Genomic DNA, 20,532 nt, shown 5'->3' on the forward strand with positions numbered 1-20,532 from the left:
AAACTATTAGCTGGTTAATGTGTGGTTAATATTATTTATTCAACAGAAAATTGACTTTAAAGCCATGTAAAAAACCAAGTGTCATAATTGTAAACTTCTTTTAAATGTTATACAACTTTAATTTCAATTTTCAAAAAACTCAGTTTCCCATCTAAGAGATTCATGCATTGGCCAGGCTGGGGAAGCCTCCAGAGAAAACAGGGCAGCTCAGCCACTGCGGAAGCCGCGTCGCTGACTGTGGGTGGCATTTCTCTGCTGAGTCAGGTTTGTGCCAGGCCTTCCCTCAGCTTTTACTAACAGTGTGGATTTTCTGACAAGATGCAAAAACCCAAGTCTTGCGGTTCTTGAAGCTCTCCTGCAGTTTTTCCCTTTTCCTTGGGACTTTGGGAAATTTTCACTTAAGAAGATCCCATCTTGCTATGTCTTCTTCGTAACTGTTGAAAAAAACTGGGAACTTTTACAGTCATTTCCTTCACTTTTTCTCCCTTCTGGGCTACAAAGTGACACAGTATTATCCGTATCATTTTGAAAACCAAAGAAAGGGAAGAGCTTCTGTACCCACCTTTTAAAAGGAGAATTTTTATAGCTCATACACGATTTCTTCATGATCCCATAGTATTGGCCAGAGGGAAACAGTAGTCCCTCCATAGAAGCATGTATTTCTTCTCTTTTCCCCTACCTACCCCCACAAGCCCAGCAAAAATGTTACCAGCTTTGGCATCCCTTATCTATACAAGCAAATTGAAGGGAAGAGCTGGGCGGTTAGCTTGGGCACCAAAATAAATATGACAAACATTTCCTCTTACTAACAGAGACTTAAAGTATTTGCTAGTATTATTTCAATAATTGGGACAAACCTACACTTCATTTTACCCAGGCAGATACAGCCTAAATGCTATGGCAAAGGACCTCCTTCCTGGTCCTAAAAATGTAGGACTGGAAAAAATTAAACCGCCTTTCTTTGCCTTAGGTTTTCAACAACCTACACTTTATTTTAACTAGGTAGCTGCAACGTACATATTATGGAAGGGGCCTTCCCCTCTCTTCAGTGGCTATTGCAATAGCACAACAGAAAAAACATTTTAGATAAAATTATTCATCAGAAAGTGGATCCTGGGCACTGGGGTGGCTCAGTCCTTAAGCATCTGCTTTCGGCTCAGGTCATGATCCCAGGGTCCTTTGATCAAGCCCCACATCCCGGCTCCCTGCTCTACAGGGAGCCTGCTTCTCCCTCTCCTACTCCCTCCCCCTGCTTGTGTTTCTTCCCTCCCGGCTCTCTCTCTGTCAAATAAATAAATGAATGAATAAATATGAATAAATAAATAAATGAAATCTTAAAAAAAAGTGAATCCTATTACAAATATATCCCTTTATGAGAAAAATAAGATTTGTCAACATTTCACCAATTTCATCTGAGAACAGAGTATTCAAAGAAAACACTGGCATAATTTAGGCTATCTTTGTAATCGGATGATTTGCAGAGGCAGAATAGGGGAATAACTGACAAACGAAACCCAGGAGGCTCGTATATGAGTTCATTAACTCGGTTCTACCGCTGACTAACTTTGTGGACTTTAGCAAGTGCTTGTACCACCTTGCACCTACTTTTCTTCATCTGTGGCGGTCATGGGGAAGAGTAGTTACGAGGGTTTAAAAAGAGATCCATGCAAAGCTGCAGACTCAGTCCCTGGCACATAGGAAATGCTCCATTAATGGGAGGTGTTACTTGTTGAGAAACAGATTCAGTTAAGGGGAAAATTAATATTTTGATAGTGTGGGAAGACTGGTTTAATTTCCTTTTCATGCCATAGAAGGGGAAATGTTGTTTTTGTAATTACCTAATGAATAATATGGAAGAAATTATTGCGCAAATGAAAAATCTAAGTTCACCACTGAACTAACAAAATCCCTGGGAATTCATAAGGTATGGAAATTGAAATACCAAACTTAAAAATCAGGTTGCAGTACTTTCCTGTGATAACGCCTGACATTATTAAAGCCTACATGACTACAAAAGCAGGTAATGCCACGGGGATGAGGGGCCAAAGCCGCAGAGACTCCCCAGAGAAGGCTGTCCCAGGCCAAAGGACAGAGCGGTCTGTGGGGCTGGCAGATGCCGCTTGGCCCACTGAGTTAGACAACAGGTGTCCAGCCGCTGCCAGGAGTGGATATTGGGATGAGCAAGATTGCCGATGGCCTGTGGTAAAGCTTTATGTTAGATCATAAAGTGCTGAGTGCAGGCATGAAGAGAGGCCAGCTTACCTGCTGGGGGGTCAGTTGATGTGCTCACTGGATTATTTTTTCCCTCTGTCCTTCATCAGACCCTCAGCTTCCCTCTCTCATTCTCATTCTCTTCCTCCCCATATCCATTCATCTATATCTATCCGTCATCTATCATCGTTTTATCCTTCCTCTCTCTCCTCCTTGTCCTTACTTTTAGTAAGCATGTACTCTCCATAGCTTTGTTTTAATTTCCTAGTGCTCTCTCTAGCTTTTATAGCATCATATGAAATCCAAAGTGACTGAATGCAAAACCTAAGAATGTTACTTATCTGTATAATCTATGAAGGCATGGGAAATGCGATTTTGTGAACGAGTTGCTCTAAGATTTGGGGACCATGGATTCATATATGGATAACACTCATCGCATAAGGAAAATAACTTGAAATGAGTTTGATTTTAATTATTGGTTAAATTAATTCAGAAACATAAATTTAGAAACATTTAAACCTACATATAAAATAATGAGGAAGATTAGCCTGTGTAGGCTTTCATCAGCATTTGGTATTGATAATACTAGCCTTTTCAAAACATTTTTTATGAATTACATTTTCTTTCAAAGTATTTCATCTAGGAAGAACGATCCCTATTTGCTATGATGGACTGCATATTAGGTATTTTCAGAATCTTTTTTTTTTAAAGATTTTATTTATTTATTTGACAGAGAGAGATCACAAGTAGGCAGAGAGGCAGGCAGAGAGAGAGAGGAGGAAGCAGGCTCCCTGTTGAGCAGAGAGCCTGATGCAGGGCTCCATCCCAGGACCCTGGGATCATGACCTGAGCTGAAGGCAGAGGCTTTAACCCACTGAGCCACCCAGGCGCCCCCTGAATCTTTTTTGTAGATAATTTTTGTCCTGTTTATTTTTAATGACCATACTCAATTCATTATTGCCTATGCTAATGAAAAAGGACCCTTTATTCTTTTTAATTCTAGCATAGTTACCACACAGTGTTAGGACACCTGGGTGGGTCGGTCTTTAAGTGTCTGCCTCTGGCTCAAGTCATGATCCCGGGGTCCTGGGATTGAACCCCCCACCTCATCCAGCTCCATGCTCTTTGAGAAGCCTGATTCTCCCTCTTCTACTCCCCCAGTTTGTATTCCCTCTCTCACTATCTCTCTCTCTCTGTCAAATAAATAAAATCTTCCAAAAAAAAAAAAATCCAGTGTTATATTAGTTTCAGTTAGTTTCAGTATATTAGTACAATATAGTGACTCAACAATTCTATACATTACTCAGTGTTCATCATGGTAAGTGAACTCTTTTTATTTTAATATAAGCGTACTCTTAATCCCCATCACCTGTTTTACCTACTCCCCCCACTCACCTCCCCTCTGGTAACTATCAATTTGTTCTTTATAGTTAAGAGTGTTTTTTGGTTTGTTTCTTTTTTTTCCTTGTTTATTGTTTTGTTTCTCAAATTCCACATGTGAGTGACAAGGATTTATCCTTCTTTGACTTATTTCACTTAACATTATATACTCTGTATCCATCCGTGTTGTTGCAAATGGCAACAACATTTATTTATGGCTGAGAAATATTCTATCATATACATATAGAGACCACGTCTTCTTTATCCTTTCATCTATCAGTGGACATGAGCTACTTCCATAATTTGGCTATTGTAATCAATGCTGTAGTAAACATAGGGGTACCTGTATCTTTTCAAATTAATGTTTTTGTTTTCTTTGTATAGATACCCAGTGGTGGAATTCCTGAAACATATGGTAGTTCTATTTTTAACTTTTTGAGGAACCTCCATACTGTTTTACACATTGGCTGCACTGGTTTGCATTCCCACCAGTAGTGCATAGGGATTCCTTTTTCCCCATATCCTTGCCAGCACTTATTGTTACTTGTGTTTTTTATTTTAGTCATTCTGACAGGTGTGAGATGATATCCGATTGTGGCTTTAATTTGCATTTTCCTGGCAATGAGTGATGTTAAGCATCTTTCCAAGTGTCTGTGGACATTCTCTATGTCTTCTTTGGAGCAAAGTCTGTTTTCGTCTTCAGTGAGAACAGGCCCTTTATATCAATATTATAAAATAGTAGAACCTCCATTGTGAGTTAGGAGACAGCAACCCGTAATAACAAGTAAGTCAGGAAACCTGAGGGCAAGTCCCTGTGACAAGTCAAGGAAAGGGTCCTACTGCTAAAATGCTACTGGTACTTTTAATATTTGTCCTATAGGTGCTCTGGTTATGTTTCTGGTACCGGCTGGAAATAACTACATTGCTAGGAAAGCAAATAGTGGCTCTGTGATTAATGAACCCCAAATTCCCATTAATTTATGAAATTCTGAGGGTCTTTGCTCTCCTTGGTCCGAGGCATAGGTCAAAGGCATGGCTCCTGCCCCAGGGGGCTCAGTCATGTGGAAACAGGCAGGCACACACACAGTCACCCTACAGAGAGCACAGCTGTGTTAAGATCACAAGAAGGGCTAGTCTAACTGCAGACAGTGACTGGACTAGTGTCCATGTGCTCTGTAAATACAGCAAACGTCCCAAATGGAGAACTGAAACTGAGCAACTACCTAAGGAATTTGAAGCCCTTTTATTTTTAAGCACCTTTTATTTACCTGATGCTCCTTGATTATTAAAATGTAGAGTTGTGGGGCCCCTGGGTATCTCAGTGGGTTAACCCTCTCTCTGCCCAGGGTCCTGGGATGGAGCCCTGTATCAGGCTCTCTGCTTAGCAGGAAGCCTGCTTCCCCCTCTCTCTCTCTCTCTGCCTCCCTCTCTGCCTGCTTGTGATTTCTGTCTGTCAAATAAATAAATAAAATCTTAAAAAAAAAAAAAAAAAAGGTAGAGTTGTAACAGACTTTCTTCCACAGGACACCTACCCAATACAACTGAGCATAAAATTCACAACTTACTAACAATTCACATGTAAGATTTGTGGTAATAACATACAAGTAATATGTAAGGTAATATTACATACAGGTAATATGTAATATGTATCACATGTAAGATTTGTGGTAATAACATACATATCGTCTATTTATGTAGACGATAAATAAATCGGATCCTGTCCTTCACTGAAAGTAATTTTTAATGTGGGGGAAGAGATAAAACGTATCACCAATATAAACTTACTTGCAGAAAAGAAAGCAAAGGGCATTGTAAGTGTTCTGCTGTGCATTTTGGAGATGTGGTGTAAAGGACTTTCTCATTGCCTGTTCTGAGTGTGGATAGACATATGTTCCCTGAACAACGGACCACATCCGATGAACCTAACATCCAGTACAACAGACTCTACTCTAGGACAACCCTCCGAACCTAGTAGAAGTCTTTCTTTCCCAGATATTCACTTCCAGCCAGGATTGCTGGCCTGGCTTCCTGTTCATACACTAGGTCTGATAGAGCCCTGTAGTGTTCTTCCATCTACTGGTCTAACTGGCCCAGCCCCTCGTCAGGGACCATCTCACCCATTATACCTTGGGCACTCTTTATTAAACAGAAAGTTTTCCAATGTATCAGCCAACGAAATATTAATTAATTAATATTAATACTGCATTAACCCGAACTTGAGGGATTTTACATTAAAAGAGACAAGTACTAAGGCTAGAGACCTGGGTTGCTAGTCATTGGCAGACCTACCAAACATTACTCGTGTTGAAAAAAGAGAGAAGGGCGCCTGGGTGGCTCAGTGGGTTAAGCTGCTGCCTTCAGCTCAGGTCATGATCTCAGGGTCCTGGGATCAAGTCCTGCATCGGGCTCTCTGCTCGGCAGGGAGCCTGCTTCCTCCTCTCTCTCTCTGCCTGCCTCTCTGCCTACTTGTGATCTCTCTCTGTCAAATAAATAAATAAAATCTTTAAAAAAAAAAAAAAAAGAAAAAGAAAAAAGAGAGAAAAGGTTCGGTGATAAAGAAAAAGGAAAGCTTGGATCCCCACTAACTTTGGCTTACGATTTCTGAGACTCCTTATTATATATCATCAGGCTTTCCTTGGCTGTCCAGAAGAGCCAACAAGTTTGTTGCAATGTTCTACTGTCAGATACCGCACTAGTTGCTAAGGATGGGAAGCTTTCAAGAGATAGGTCTAGTCTAAAGGGATCTTATAATCTAGAAAATGAGACAAAAGCAATAATACAGAGAGCAACATTATGAAATAAATGTTCATTACAAAGTTCCGGAGAAGCACAAAAGAGAGACCTTCATTCTCTTACCTCTCCAGCTCACAGGATTCTTTCTTTTTGTAATTTAAATTTGTTTGTGAAGCTGGCAGAAGGTGGGGCTAGAGAGAATGGGTCGTAGGGGCAGAAGCAGTGTGTACTCTGAGCACAAATCTAGCAAATGCCCCCTGGGTGTTTTCAGCTTCCACCGTGATTCCGTCTTAAATAAGAACCGCTGTCACTGCAGCCTTGGATTCCATTATTCTTTTATTAGCAACAGCAGTATCTGTTGGGTATCATCGGTGCGGCGGGCACATTCAAGTTCCTATAGGTAACAGAGGTGAAAAAGACAGTTTCTGCTCTTGTGGAGGTTGATGCTAATGCAGCCACAGTAGCTGTGGTGTACGTATTGCTCTCACACAATCCCAGCGATGATGCTCTGACGCCCTGATACCTCAGGTTGCCATGTCAGAGGAATATGGGTATTGAACAGCGTGCGCTAATACAGTTGTCAATACCACTCAATCGGATGGTTCGGGCTCAGACTCGGGCAAAATGCTCAGAATTAGCCCAGAGGCTAGTTTTCACAGGGCGTACTCACAGGGTATACCAGCCTGAAGGCAAAGAAGAGGCCCTCTCCTGTCATTGGTGTCCAGTCACTATCAAATAAGCAAAATTACGTAGAGCAAATAACAAAGAGAGGGTTTCCCCATCCATCCAAAGGCCAGAAGAGAAGGGATACTAGGGTCAAGGCGGCCACCAGAGCTCTTTCCTTCTCTGCAGCCTGGAAGAGGCCCAGGGTAGCAGAGAGGTCTTAGGAAAGGAAGCAGTTTAACCTTCATCTGGGTGTCCCTGGCTGTCTCAGAGAGGAGGATTTGGGTGGCTCAAGTACAATTCTCAGGTATGCTCAAAATTGTCATGGTATGAGTCACTCAATCGTGAACCTCGCATCTTATTTTGTTCCCTTACTGGAGGCTCTGTGTACACCCTCCTTTTCAGATAAACTAGTGATAAACCATAGATCCCAACTAACAGATTCTTCAAATGACATCAAAGGTGATGCCTTTGTTTCTGAAGGAAAACCTAAAAAATAGAGAAGAGAATGTGCAAAAGCATCCCCTTGCATTATTTTTTCAACATGTTTGTGTCCTTCTGGTGGTAAGTGAGAGCAGGGATAGTCCCAGAAGACTCGGGAGCTGGAAGGAAACGGCCCCGCACATACAGGTCTCTGGGCAATTGTAAACACACAAAAAACCAACCATTCATAGCCTGTGTAAAATAGTCTGTATCACCTTCTCTGAGTCCATTCGTGCAGGGATGTTCTGTTGTCACAACCACAAAGTGATCCTAGAGCTTGCTTTAACTTACCAGAACTTGTGTTCATTGAATTTGCTTACTTAATCTTATTAAAACAAATAAATAATGCTGTCATCTTAGGAGACCACCCAGCTCATTTCAGTGAGTCTCTCGGTGTTAGAAAGTATGACTGTCAAATTTGTTTGCTTATTCATTGATCCAGGGAAGGGTTAATGAGAACTGAGAACCTTTACTGAGCCCACGTGTATTAATCTGGCCCCATGGTGAGAACCAGAGATACCCAGTCCTTACAGAGCTCACTGTCTAGTGGTAAAGCAGACATGTGAGAAGATGAAATTGGAATAAAATATACCACCTGTTATTAAACACACAAAAAGAGTCACAGATAGAGAAGGGAATCCTGAAGTGCCCAGAAGAGCATGGAAAGAGCTTCACGGAGCAAGTGTTGGCATTGGGTAAGAGGTAACCTGGGATGACTAAGGTTTGTGTAACGGAGAGCAGGGCAAACACAGTCTTCTAGACAGGAATGAATGACACATACCAAAACAGCATCGGTGCAGGACCTACCCGACTTGGGAAATGGCAGGAATCTCCCCCCTGATGAAACCCAGAGTGCTGGGGGAGATGGGAGGCAGCGAGGCTGGGGAAAGAAAATTAGTGGTTGTGGCCACCTGGAGCCACCCGCGTTTATATGGAGAACGGTGATAAAATTAGATTTGCGTGGTAATGAGACCCTGCTGAAAGTGGGAAGGATGACCGGCTGGAAGGTGAGATCAGAAGACAAACAGATTAAGTGTGGGGGACGAATTAAAAAAAAATAGTAAGAGAGTCCAGAGATGGCGGAGTCAAGGGTGACTTCTGGGTTTCCGGCTTGAACCGCTAGGGTATGATGCGATGTTAGCTAGGAAAGGAAAGACGGGAGGGGAATGGATAAGGGGATAGGTTACAGTCAAGAAAAGAAATGAGAAGAGATCCAGGGAATCCAGTCGAAATGAGGAAGCGTGGTGACTGAGAATGATAGTGCTGAGCTGATGATAAATAGAGGTGGTGAATATGGTGGGAATATATTCCCGCTTCATGACTGACCGGGCACTGACCCAACTTCAGTAAAAAGGCATTTACAACTAGATAAGAGCCCACGCGGAAACAAAAATAATGATTTAACCTATCCTTTCCATCTACATCTTCTTTTGTTAAAATAAGGCTTTCGTGGTTTTAAAAAGATGCTTCAGTGTGTTATTTTTAAGAATGAGTGCTCCCGATAAGCTGCCTTTTTCGGTCCCTGTAACCTATTTGCAAGTAAAATGCTATAGTGGAAAAAGGTTAGTAGGTGAAGTTACATTTATATTGTAGACTCAAAAATCCTGCTTCGTGATCTTTGTTAATTTACTCCTCTCCTCTCTTTCTCAACCTTTGTTTAATTTATTAGTTCTGTCCTATCTTTTCCTTCCTTATATAAGAAGTCACTAACATCATTCATCCTTCAAACCCACTTCCAGCTTGGTCATTCATATTCCAGCTTTTTATTTTTCATCTCATCTTTTATTTTTTTTTTAGCTTGCTTTATAGAGATTATCAGGACTAACTGCATATTTTAGCATGCATTTCGATCATTATGTATTAAATGTTCCCTGCTTAGTATTTTACTTCAGATCTCTCCTGGATTCAGAATGTCAGGGAGCGTTTTCATGGCTAAGTGTGCCAAACTTTCCCATCTCAGTCCTGTTCCCGGCCAGCCTCATGATGCATGCTCTGTCCAGGTTCCAGAAGAGGTGTGGTGGAAGAATTCTTAACAAAAACATCAACCCACTGACCTATCCTGAGGCAGCCTGAATCATCTGATTGGCCTTAGAATCACCCTGATTTTCCATGAATCCTCCAGGCTAAGGTTGGCCCGGAATAAGACCAATGTCAAAGCCCAGGAGAATAGTGGAACAGTAGACCAGCATCCAAAAATGGGGAAAAAAGATGAACTTTGACCAAGAATTTTAAAACATGCTTATTTCAGATTTATAATATCTGACTCACATCCACAAAAGTTTCCCCATGTGCTTGACTACAAGGTTTCTGTTTTTCATTTTCTACCTTTATACAGTCTGCCTAAAATACCACTCCCTTTTTCCTTCTTCCGCGCTAAATCCTGTGCCCTCTTTCCTGCTGTTCACATCATGGCTGAGATTATATGATCATGGCTTTTTGACCTTAAAGATTTCATGAATGCCTCATTACTTCTGACAATCCCTTTCTAGACCAGTACCCCAATTTTTAAGTATTCAATGATATAAATCTCCTGAGTTTTAACCAGTTTCATACTGCATTGTTTTCTAACTTTAAAATGATACATTCAAAAATGGTCAATTTGTAATAGTTACCTAAAAAGAACAAAATAATAACTGAGTTTTAACAGCATGTAAAACAATAACATTCAACGGTGAAAAATTACAGTTACAAAAATACTAAGACTCTTCTATCTCCCTCTAGCATCTCAGCATTCTTTCCTGTTGTGCTTGTCCATCCATTAAATCTCTCATTAATGCTGTAGATGTTTCTTAAGCTTCTGCCATGTGCCAGACCCTGGGCTAAGTCCTGGTCATACATGATGGTTAGTAAACAATCCCTCACCTCCAGGAGTTCACTCATGGGAAAAAACATACAAACAGAAATTCTTAATCCTATCTCTGGGAATGCATCTTTGTATCCAAAGGACCACAGACAACACCTGACGCAAAGTAAGTAGCCCTTAGTAAATGTATATCAAGAGGTCTGGACCCCACTACCATTTCTGCCTCCAACCAGCCAGATAGCTTTGTTCCAGTATTGAAACCTCAGCATAAACTAACTTAAAGTAAAAAAATGTGTTTTCTGTTCATTCAGCAAGCATGTATTGAGCACTTTGCAAGTGTGTTGGCTCTGTCCTATATTGAAATTGCAAAAGTGAATGAAGGAAAGTGCTTTGTTACTTGCCTCATGAGCTGACAAGGGAGACACATAAGTAATAATGGGTGATAAACACTCTAATAGAAAAAAATGTATACAATAAATGAGTACATGAAGAGGGAGAAATCAATTCCACCCTAGTGATCAGAGAAATGTACAAAGAGGAGATGATGTATTAGCTCTGCCTTGAAGGAGGACTGTCCCAAGTCCAGGAAAGAGATATTGGTGGGCTCATTCAGGAGCCCAGCTTGAGCAAAGACACGAGGTATGGAAGGCCAGTTGTGGATGCACTGTTATTCCTCCCCTCTGGAAGACATGAGGAAGAACCAGATGATCCTTGGTGGTCTAGTCCAGGATTAGAATACCTATAATTTTGGGAACGATCACCATCTGAATGTTGATATGAAATAATTCCCACTAAAAGTCATGGGTGGGTGTTTCTTTATGTTCTATACATAAAAAGTCTTCAAATCTTTAACTGATGTCTTTAATTTCCATTATTTAAAGATGAAAAATTGTTCAGTGAAAAAAATGTCAAGTTCAATATTAAGATTATCTTTTGAGAAAAGGAATAAAATGAAACAATGAGAATCCCCAGCTCTTCCCAGCCTTTCCTCTGTAGGACTTAATATCTGGTTAGAATAAGCATTAATAACCTGGAGGAATACAGTGTTAAGGTTTATATTTTCTATTTTCATTAAAATTTTCACCACAAATGAATAATTTGGGGTAAAATTTAATTTTTTATAGTCTGTACTAGATATGATTTGCTTGTCTAATTAAAAATCTACCTACCGATTGTAGTAAATTTGCAGTATTTTAATTGTCTTTTCATTTCTGTATTAAGAACAAAGGAGAACTATGGAACAGGAAAGATAGTGCAGACGATCCTTACAGTTTTGGTAATTAAAACCTATGGAGAAATTTCTTGGCACCTGATCTTCCCCCAGCCTAAGTAATCTGTGCTAGAAATCACACACACACACACACACACACACACACACACACACAAACTGCATACAATATTATAGGCCATTTCAGGGGTTTTTCATTTCACTTTGCATTGCCTGATTTTCTAAAACCTGACTGCACCAAACAGTATCCGTGTATAATAGGTTTTCGGTAATTGTTTGCTGACTATATTTTAAGTGAAAGAAGTCGTTCCCTAGGGCAGCCACTTCCCAGCCTGGAGGGACCAAAACAGTAGCTGGGTAGAAGCACACAACCTTGGGAGGATGTTTACGAAATACTCTCAGAAACTTCACTTACAGACAGTATCCCTTTCAATGGCATCTTCTTTTCCTGTGTGGATTTACTGCTTTCTAAAGATTATTCAGCTTGTTGGGAGTAGACGTTTATTTTCATAAAGCTGTGAAAGACAAGCACAAAAAATGATTTAGTATTAAAGAGAAGGAAACTACCTTTTCTAAGTTGAGACCTTTTTTTTCCCTTGGCTTTTGTGCGAACATGACATTCATGAAACTAATAGAGATAATTCTTCCATGTGTTCCTGACACATCAGCCCTCTGAAGCAAGGGTAACGTAGCTGTGCAAGAAAGATTGATTATTTGGAGTTAAAGAAAAACTAATGGGTGTTTATGGGTTTTTTGCAAAAAAATAAAATTGAAGCTGCTGCTGTACCGTGGGTAGGTACAGAAAAAGAAATGATGAGAATATTCTTTTTTTTCTTAAGATTTTATTTATTTATTTGACAGAGAGAGAACATGAGCGCACAAGCATGGGAAGCAGCAGGCAGAGGCAGAGGGAGAAGCAGGCTTCCCACTGAGTGGGGAGTCTGATGCAGGGCTTGAACCCAGGACCCTGAGATCATGACCTGAGCCAAAAGCAGAGGTCTGAGCCATGCAGAGCACCCTGAAAATAGATATTCTTGAGGACTAAGACTGCCGACTTGGAAAGAGGTTGAATGTTGGAAGCTTTAATCTGTGATCGTGGTTCTCTAAAAGAAGCTTAATTTTATGTAAATAGCAGTAACATAAAATATGTAGCTTCATTTAATTGAAAAAAGGCCAATAATTTAGTTATTTCTTTTTTTACTAACAAGAAATAATTAAGAAAGGGAAACCAGTTTTAACTATTGTATACAGAAGGGATTTTGTAGATGATAACATAATGCCTAGGACAAAAAATGAGAGCTCCATGTGGCATTCTTTTTCATTTATATTCCTTTCAGTAACGAAATAGAATCTGTTCCCTACATCTATTTCATTAGAATTTTTGAAGCACCTGTCACCTATCATCGTCAGTTTATATGTATTTCAAGTTTTCCTGATGAACAAATGTAGTAATGCAGGGTCCATATGTCCACATGTCTGGGAGGGGAGAGTCCACGTGGTTTTTGGATTACCTGTCTGGACTCCCTTTTCCATTTATTGTTTGGAGTATGTCACCTTCTGTCAATCTAATTACTTCTCTAAGAAACGGCTGCGCTCAGCTCACTGCACGACAATCGCTGCCTTGTGAAAACATCCCAGAAGCCTGTGCCGTCAATTGATCTACCCCCAAAGTGTCACTCTCACATTGAAAGTTGAATTCGGTATACAGACTCACTCAAGATTTACAGAGTTCTCTGAGGGAAGAGTTTCTTTAGATACGGAGCAGGAGAAGCTGGTTTCAGTAGATCTCTTGCCTCCTCTTGACATATAGAATCAATCTTTTCACAACACAGTCAGCTGAGAGACACTTACAATATATGCAGCCAGGACTTCCAGCCCCTGCAAAAAAAAATAATGATTTAAGTGCTTGCATTCCCTGACCAGCAACATTCGTAAAACATCAGAGAAGCTTGCAAAGGCCAGGGGCAGAGATTTTTATTTTTTTTCTAGAAAAAGGCCTGAAGCAATAATACTTATATATCAGCTTACAGTCCCTTTTTTTTTTTTAAGGATTTTCTTTATTTATTTGATAGAGGTCACAAGTAGGCAGAGAGGCAGGCAGAGAGAGAGAGGGAGAAGCAGACTCACTGCTGAGCAGAAAGCCCGAAGTGGGGCTCGATCCCAGGACCCTGTGGTCATGATCTGAGCCAAAGGCAGAGGCTTTAACCTGCTGAGCCACCCAGGCGCCCCCTAACAGTCCCTTTAATTTATACTGTTTATCGTTATGATAAAGACAGACTTGGCTGATCTAACAGTAATTCCTTTGTCATCCTTAAAGAACTGTAGATTTTTAATATAATAAAGATAAGAGTTCCACATGCACACGATAGTATACAAGTTTATGCCATCACATCCATCTTCAGGGCCTTATATTTCTACCATAATCATCTGTTCTTGGCAAAAATGTGTTCTACAAGCTTTCAGCTGAGGATAATATTTTTGAACAATTTTTTCAATGTTCTAGTTATGTGATTATAGGAATTTGCAACTCACTATTAATTTGCCCTTGGGTTTTGTATTCATATATCTCAAAATGCCCCCCTTTTTAAAGTAATACAGTTCAACTTGAAATAAAACTATACGTTTCAGTGTGAGAGATATTTCATTACTTAAATACTGGTGATTTCATTGGAAGATAATGTAGTCAGATACAAGAAGAATTTATAAGGAGAAAATGAGCCACTGTTTCCCGCCCCCCTCACTGCTGTTTCCTTTGTGACTTCATGCCATTTGCTTTGTTTGCTTAACAGTTTATATAATTCTTTAGGTACAAAATGAGCTCTCGGTTTAATGATTTTTTAATCCAAAAACTGGTAATTGCTTTATTGACTTATAAGCATTCCCACTCTAAAATCTGACCACTAGAAATAACAACATTTTAGCCATATTTTCATACTTAAAGCTTTCTCAGCCCAACTCTTAAATTTTTCTACCTTAATTTATTTCAGCATTCACCCTGCTGCTGTAGTTGTATGTGAGTGAGAGTAATCTATTCCTCATCCCTCCCTGTACAAGTGTGGGAAAGCCTGGGCAGGGGAAGGTGGCCCATATTGCCCCCGGCAAGAGGCCAGACATGTGGACCTTCTTGCTTGCCCACGCTGGTTTGAGACTTGGCATAAAGTTTCCCTAAAATGTTCATGGAAGACTTGTGAGAGATAATGAGTTAACATTTGTGGAGATCTTTCAATAAACTGTAATTGATGTTTGAATTTTTATAAACCAAACACAGTATCTACCCTCGAAAGCTTCCTAAGAATATTTAGCACACATGTAGGTGCCAGATGGATTGTAATGACAGTTGATAGGCCTCTCCTAGCCCTTGCGTTCTGTTGTCAAAAATCTGCACATCAAAACAACTATAATTTTTACAATATGATTAATTGGCTAAAAGATCTGGGTGCACATTGAAAAATCTACTGTCTAGATTAGACTATAAATTAACGTTATATAAGATAAGACTTTAAATTAAGGGTTTATGTAAGAATATTCCTATCATGCCTTGTAGAAATATAGGCAGGTAAATTTTGAAAATCATCGATAATATTTTCTTGATCTGACATCTTTCTCTACATAAGTGAATTTTTATGAAAAATATGTGGATTATGATGCAAGACACTCAGGAATTATTCTCAAGGATATGTGGAGATCAAAGCAGAAACACATCATAATACAGCAAATAGTTATCACTTGGAAGAATAATCTCACGGTTGAGATAATGTTAACAAAACAGCCTAAAACAGAAAATTAAGTTAGTGAATAAAATTATTATTGTAAAGTATTGTAACATTCTTTGTAGTATTATTTTAAGAACCCCCCCCCCAGTTACTTATTCTGGGTAAAAATGATGGCATAGATCCATGGTAGGGGGACAGGTGGCCCCACCAATTATAAATTCCCCAAGATTGTAAATGTATATATTATCCTCTTGTGTCAAAATATTCATTTTTAATATTCAAACATTATACCACATAATAAGCTGTAACCATATGTTTATTTGTTATATTATACCACTATAACATTAATAAATATTTACAGAGCTGCCGTGTATCATAGATGTATTAGAAGTGGTAGCTCTCTTAGTTTGATTTTAAGTGAAAATCTTCCATGCCTCAGAAACTAATTTTAAATGTTACATTTGTTACACATCGATAAGAGCCAAGGAGTTTAAATTGTTAAGACTGACACCCCCTTTCTAACTCATGTTGTTTTATTTATTTTCCCCAATTGCATGAATTAAAGATGGAGTGTTATCTCAGCTTTTGCTTTATTTGTACGTGAATTCTGTCTTTAATAAAGATGAGCTCTGCTGAGCTTTCCATTAATGAGAGACACATAGGTACCCAGCCCTTTAGAAACAACGGTGGTAGTACCAAGAAAAATCAGAAATGTTGCTAGTCTCTTAATAATTGACATGGCAAGCCGTGTGATTAATCAGAAGTTTTATGATATCTGAAAGATAACGTTAACTCTGTAAATCAGATGGTGTACGATTAATTTGACAACCATCCGTTAAAGGGGAGAAAAAGAAAAAAAAGGGGGAAAGTAAAACTCAGTACTCCTGACTCATACTTTTTCTGTTACATTGTTACACTCGTGTTTATACTTCTGTGACAACTGAGACTAGACCAGTCCTATGTTCAGGAGACAGGAGGTTCAGGAAAAGGCACTGACTTTTCACTTTCATGTGTCAGCAGACAGTCTCAGGGTGATCCTACTCAGCTGGAACCAGAAGGAACTTTTGCTACTTGGGTAGTTATTGACGTGGTTGCCTATTTTCAGTGTTCTCTGGCTTCCTTGCTCAGCTTACAGAAAGTTAAGCTCAGCCATTTTGACTTTTCCTTCAGCCTGTGTTTAGGCAGATAGCTTCTTGGTATTATCAGTCTCGATACGGATTTTCCCAAGTACAGACTTCTAACCAGACTGGACAAAGGCGATTCTCATTATGATCACAGTGTCTGGACGTTGTTAATGGGTGCTTTGCAAGAATATCACCTGGGTTCTCTTACAGCCTTTTGCTGTCACGCACACATCCAAAGGGGTGCCAGGACACCAGGAGCACCAAGCATTATGTTAAACTCAAACTAGAGATCCGTTTCCATTTCTGCTTTTGTCGCAGTCGCGAATTCCGAAATCATTGTGTAACGCCCTGACTTCTAACTTTCCTGTGGGAAGATGGTGTTGCAATTTGCCACCTTACTTGTATTCCTCTATAAGTGTCTGTCGTTAGATATTTGAAGCACATAAGACTTTCGTACCATGAAATTTCAGCCCTTGTTCCGTCTTTGTTCATTGATTGAATTTCGTTGTAAAGGGAATATTGCCCTTTTATTTTTCTGTACCTAGTAATGGGTATGCTATTGAAATCACTCCCGGGGGGGTTTCCTCTGTGGTTTCTTTACCCTAATGTTAAAAAAAAGCGTATGTAATAACAACCTGAAATACTGGACAGCTTGAACTTCTCTAACACCCCTGAATGTCTCTTACAGCCTCTGTCTAGGTTTGAACTTTCCAAATTATGTATTTCAGACGTTGAGAAAGAAGGGCCTTAATGGCTGTGACAGCCCAGATCCCGATGCAGACGATTCAGTAGGTCACAGCCCTGAGTCTGAGGACAAGTACAGGAAAATTAACGAAGATATTGATCTAATGATCAGCAGGCAAAGATTGTGTGTAAGTACTCGGAACACCCTTCATTTTTTTTACTCTTGATATTTCTCTGAACCTGGCAGGCCTTGAACAAGAAAGAAAACAAAGGCTGTGAAAGCCCCGATCCCGACTCCTCTTATGCACTCACCCCACGCACTGAAGAAAAATACAAAAAAATTAATGAAGAATTTGATAATATGATCAAGAGTCATAAAATTCCTGTAAGTACCGAAGGTAGATGGCTGGTCCGCTGATAACCTGCTGCAGTAACATCCCTTAACCCTTTCAGTGATGACTTTCTCTACGAAGCCCTAGAAAGTCAAACCGATAAAATAGCCATCTCATCCCACTGGTAGTGCGTTTAGAAAGCAAACCCTAAGGGGTGCTGAACTTAGGTCATCTAAGAGTTGCCCTCAAGAAGTTCATCCGGAGGCAGAAGGTATACAGGCAGAAGAGACACACCCTGAATTTACAGGGTGTCTTTAACACGCTTCACAAAGCACCTGCGCTGGTAAAAGGCTGGACTCTCCTGAACGAGCCGGAAGATTTACTGTAGCATATACACATATCCGTCCTGAGCCCAGGTACATGAGTAGAACCACAGTTCTCCCACGATCATCATCCAAAGGGAAGCTTGTTTCTGAATAAAGCTTCTGCCCTCTCCCTACACATGACATCCAACAGCAGCACTGAAGGGTTAAAGCTAATGCTCGCTGCAGGGAAACAGACTGCATGAAAACCTAATGGTAAGATTTCAACGTATCTGTGTGCTGGGGTGATTTGAAAGCTTTATCAGAAGATTCGCTTTGCCTACACCAACGTTTCCCATGCTTTAACATTTGGCTAAGTTTTTGTCTTAACCAAGTCAAAGGATGTCTAACAATCAATCATATGCCTTGCCAGATATTTAAGAGAAATAACTCCGCATGTATTATTTTGTTTGCCCACATAGAGAGGGGAAAAGTACATACCTTTTTTTATACTCTGTCATCAGTCAAGTGATGTTAATTTTGTGACATCGAGTGATGCAACTCAGAGGTTCACGTGCTTTCTGAATAATGTTAGAGTCTGAAACCCTCATTGTGTACCAGCTCCTCAGGAGGTAATTAATTCCTTTCTCAAAAAAGAACATTTTTCATAAGTTAGCAAAACACCCTCAACTCAAGTGAAAATATGCCTCAGCAAATTACAAGCGCAGATATTTGGGGACGAGAGCTCTAGGCCACGTCCACATTTGCACTCACAGGATAAATTAATGCCCTACACGTAGGAAGTGCACAACCAACTTGTGTTGAATTAAATCGAACACTTTAAAACTCATTTATATAAAAAAATAAAATAAAACTCATTAATAAAATGTATGAATATTAAACTTTCTATCCTCATAAATATGTCTGCTTCTTTTGTTAAATGAAATAATGTCAGCAATAGAGCTTTTGTGGAATCAGAATTACTAATACCCAGTATTCGTGTATGAGCCACTTAGCTAAGTGGCTCGAATTCTTAAAGGTTTCATAAAACCAAGTGTTACCTACAACACATCCACAGTGGGCACTTGATCAAAAATAAAACATTTCCTATCAGACACAGCGATGCATACATCATTATGCATACGGAATTCTTAAACAATAAAATGCCCATTGAGATTTTATCCTGCCCAGAAGAAGGAAACCCTTGCCCAAAGAAACCTCTCCTTTGGGCCAATTTTTAATTCTTATGGGCTGAATTTCACTTACTATAGAATACACTGGTTTAGAGCTGCTAGGCATAAATGTTTGTGAAGATGAGACTGTAGGTGTCTCAAACGGAAGGAATCCCCTGTCCAGTTAAGGAAGGGCAGTATATGCAATACTGCAGATCACGCTCCATGGCCGTGATCCTAAATGCGTGTGAAGCTTTAACCCCCGGAGGCTCTGGGAGAATGCCTGTATTTGCACACTGGATCTTTTCCCCATGCTTTAGGAGAAGGAGGTGTGATGCATAACCTGGACTCCCTTACAGTATTTCATCCTGTCCTACAAAGAGTTCAAAATCAGGATACATGATTCCTTAAGAGGTGCAGTGGTGTGTGGCGGTGGATGAAAAACCACATGAGAGTTTATAGGACGGGCTGTGAGAAGGACTACACAGCTCCTAGCTGTGCCTCTGAGTCTTCGTCTCTGTAGTAAGTGCTTCAGGCTCCACCATGAAAAGCCCAGTTTTCGCACATCGCTTTCAGTTGCTGGAAGTAAATTTTGTTGAAAGTTTCCACAGCTGCTAAAACATTTGCAGCAGGGCAAGGACACTCTGCCCTTTGTATGTAGAGAGTGTCTCCACCTCTTTAAAAACATTACAAGACTGTTTTTCTAATTCAGAGACCCAGTTTGAAGAGTTTCCCTTTTAAAATAGAAAATTTAATATTGCAATCACCTGTTACAATTTAATTTATGCCCATATTCCTCAATTACATGAAATAATTCACGGATGATTTGGAATCTTGTTGACCAGCATTTCCTCATGTGGGGTTTGCCACGGTTCATGCTGGGCCTCACAGCAAGAAAAAAACAGTTCCATTTGAGGAACCAGGAATTAGGAAATGGGCTGAGGGAAGGAGGCGTGGTTGCAAGACCAGTTGAAAGTGAACGGGAAGGGAGGAAGTGGAAATGTGTTTTCTTCAAATAACAGCCTGTGAGGAGAGAGAAATACTGCTGTACATAGAATTAAGGAAAGAGTTAAAAGGAAAAGCTCTGGAGATTATTTATCTACTGAGGAGGAATGCTTGCAGGAAAGAAAAGATCAAAGGCACTGGTGAAATGGGGCCACAATGGTGAGCTACTCAAAGAAGGGAAGGAGGTGGGGGCCAGAGCAGGACAGAGTTGTAGGTAGACCCATGACCTAGTTAAGACGGTAGAAGTTACCTATGTGACCACCTAGTGATTTCTGTGTTTCCTATTGAACTTAGCTTCTATAGGTATTAAGGTGAGGGAGTAGGTGCTGGAGAGAAGACCAAGAATGATGAAGGTGTAGACCTTGTGAGAAATTGGGGATGGGAAAGGAAAGAGCGAGTACAGGCCAGGGTTGTCAGACAACCTTGAGGAAATTCGGATATCAGCAACTGGAGTCGTGTGATTTCTTTTCTCAGTCGGTTCTTAGCAGCCTGGTGATGGTTGATTGAAAGGGAGTATCATTAGTGGCCCAAAAAGGGGATTCAGTTCAGTCATTCACATTAAATGAAAGAGGGCCTATTAACTTAAAAATATTTTATTAAAAATATTTTATTTAACTTTTTATTGGACTTTTCCTTGTGGTAAGTTTAGGAAAATAGTGGGTTTTGGGTAAGAGTTCAGATACTTTCCTGACCACGATG

At 40.0% G+C, this 20,532-nt stretch overlaps 1 protein-coding gene across 22 annotated transcripts in view; it reads left to right on the forward strand.

Moving 5' to 3' along the window:
- The window catches only part of MEF2C (myocyte enhancer factor 2C), a 174,592-nt gene that overhangs the window by 116,493 nt on the left and 37,567 nt on the right, over positions 1–20,532 (forward strand). For 18 of the 22 annotated variants that reach the window (XM_032335773.1, XM_032335774.1, XM_032335778.1 and 15 more), the window contains one exon: positions 17,067–17,210. In XM_032335773.1, coding sequence (XP_032191664.1) covers positions 17,067–17,210 — 144 coding nt within the window. Of the gene's footprint in view, positions 1–17,066; positions 17,211–17,269; positions 17,408–20,532 lie in introns of all 22 variants that reach the window. The other 4 variants (XM_032335790.1, XM_032335794.1, XM_032335788.1 and 1 more) reach the window with 2 other exon arrangements.

The sequence above is a fragment of the Mustela erminea genome, chromosome 3 (genome assembly GCF_009829155.1).
Source record: "Mustela erminea isolate mMusErm1 chromosome 3, mMusErm1.Pri, whole genome shotgun sequence".
Classification (NCBI taxonomy): Eukaryota; Metazoa; Chordata; class Mammalia; order Carnivora; family Mustelidae; genus Mustela; species Mustela erminea.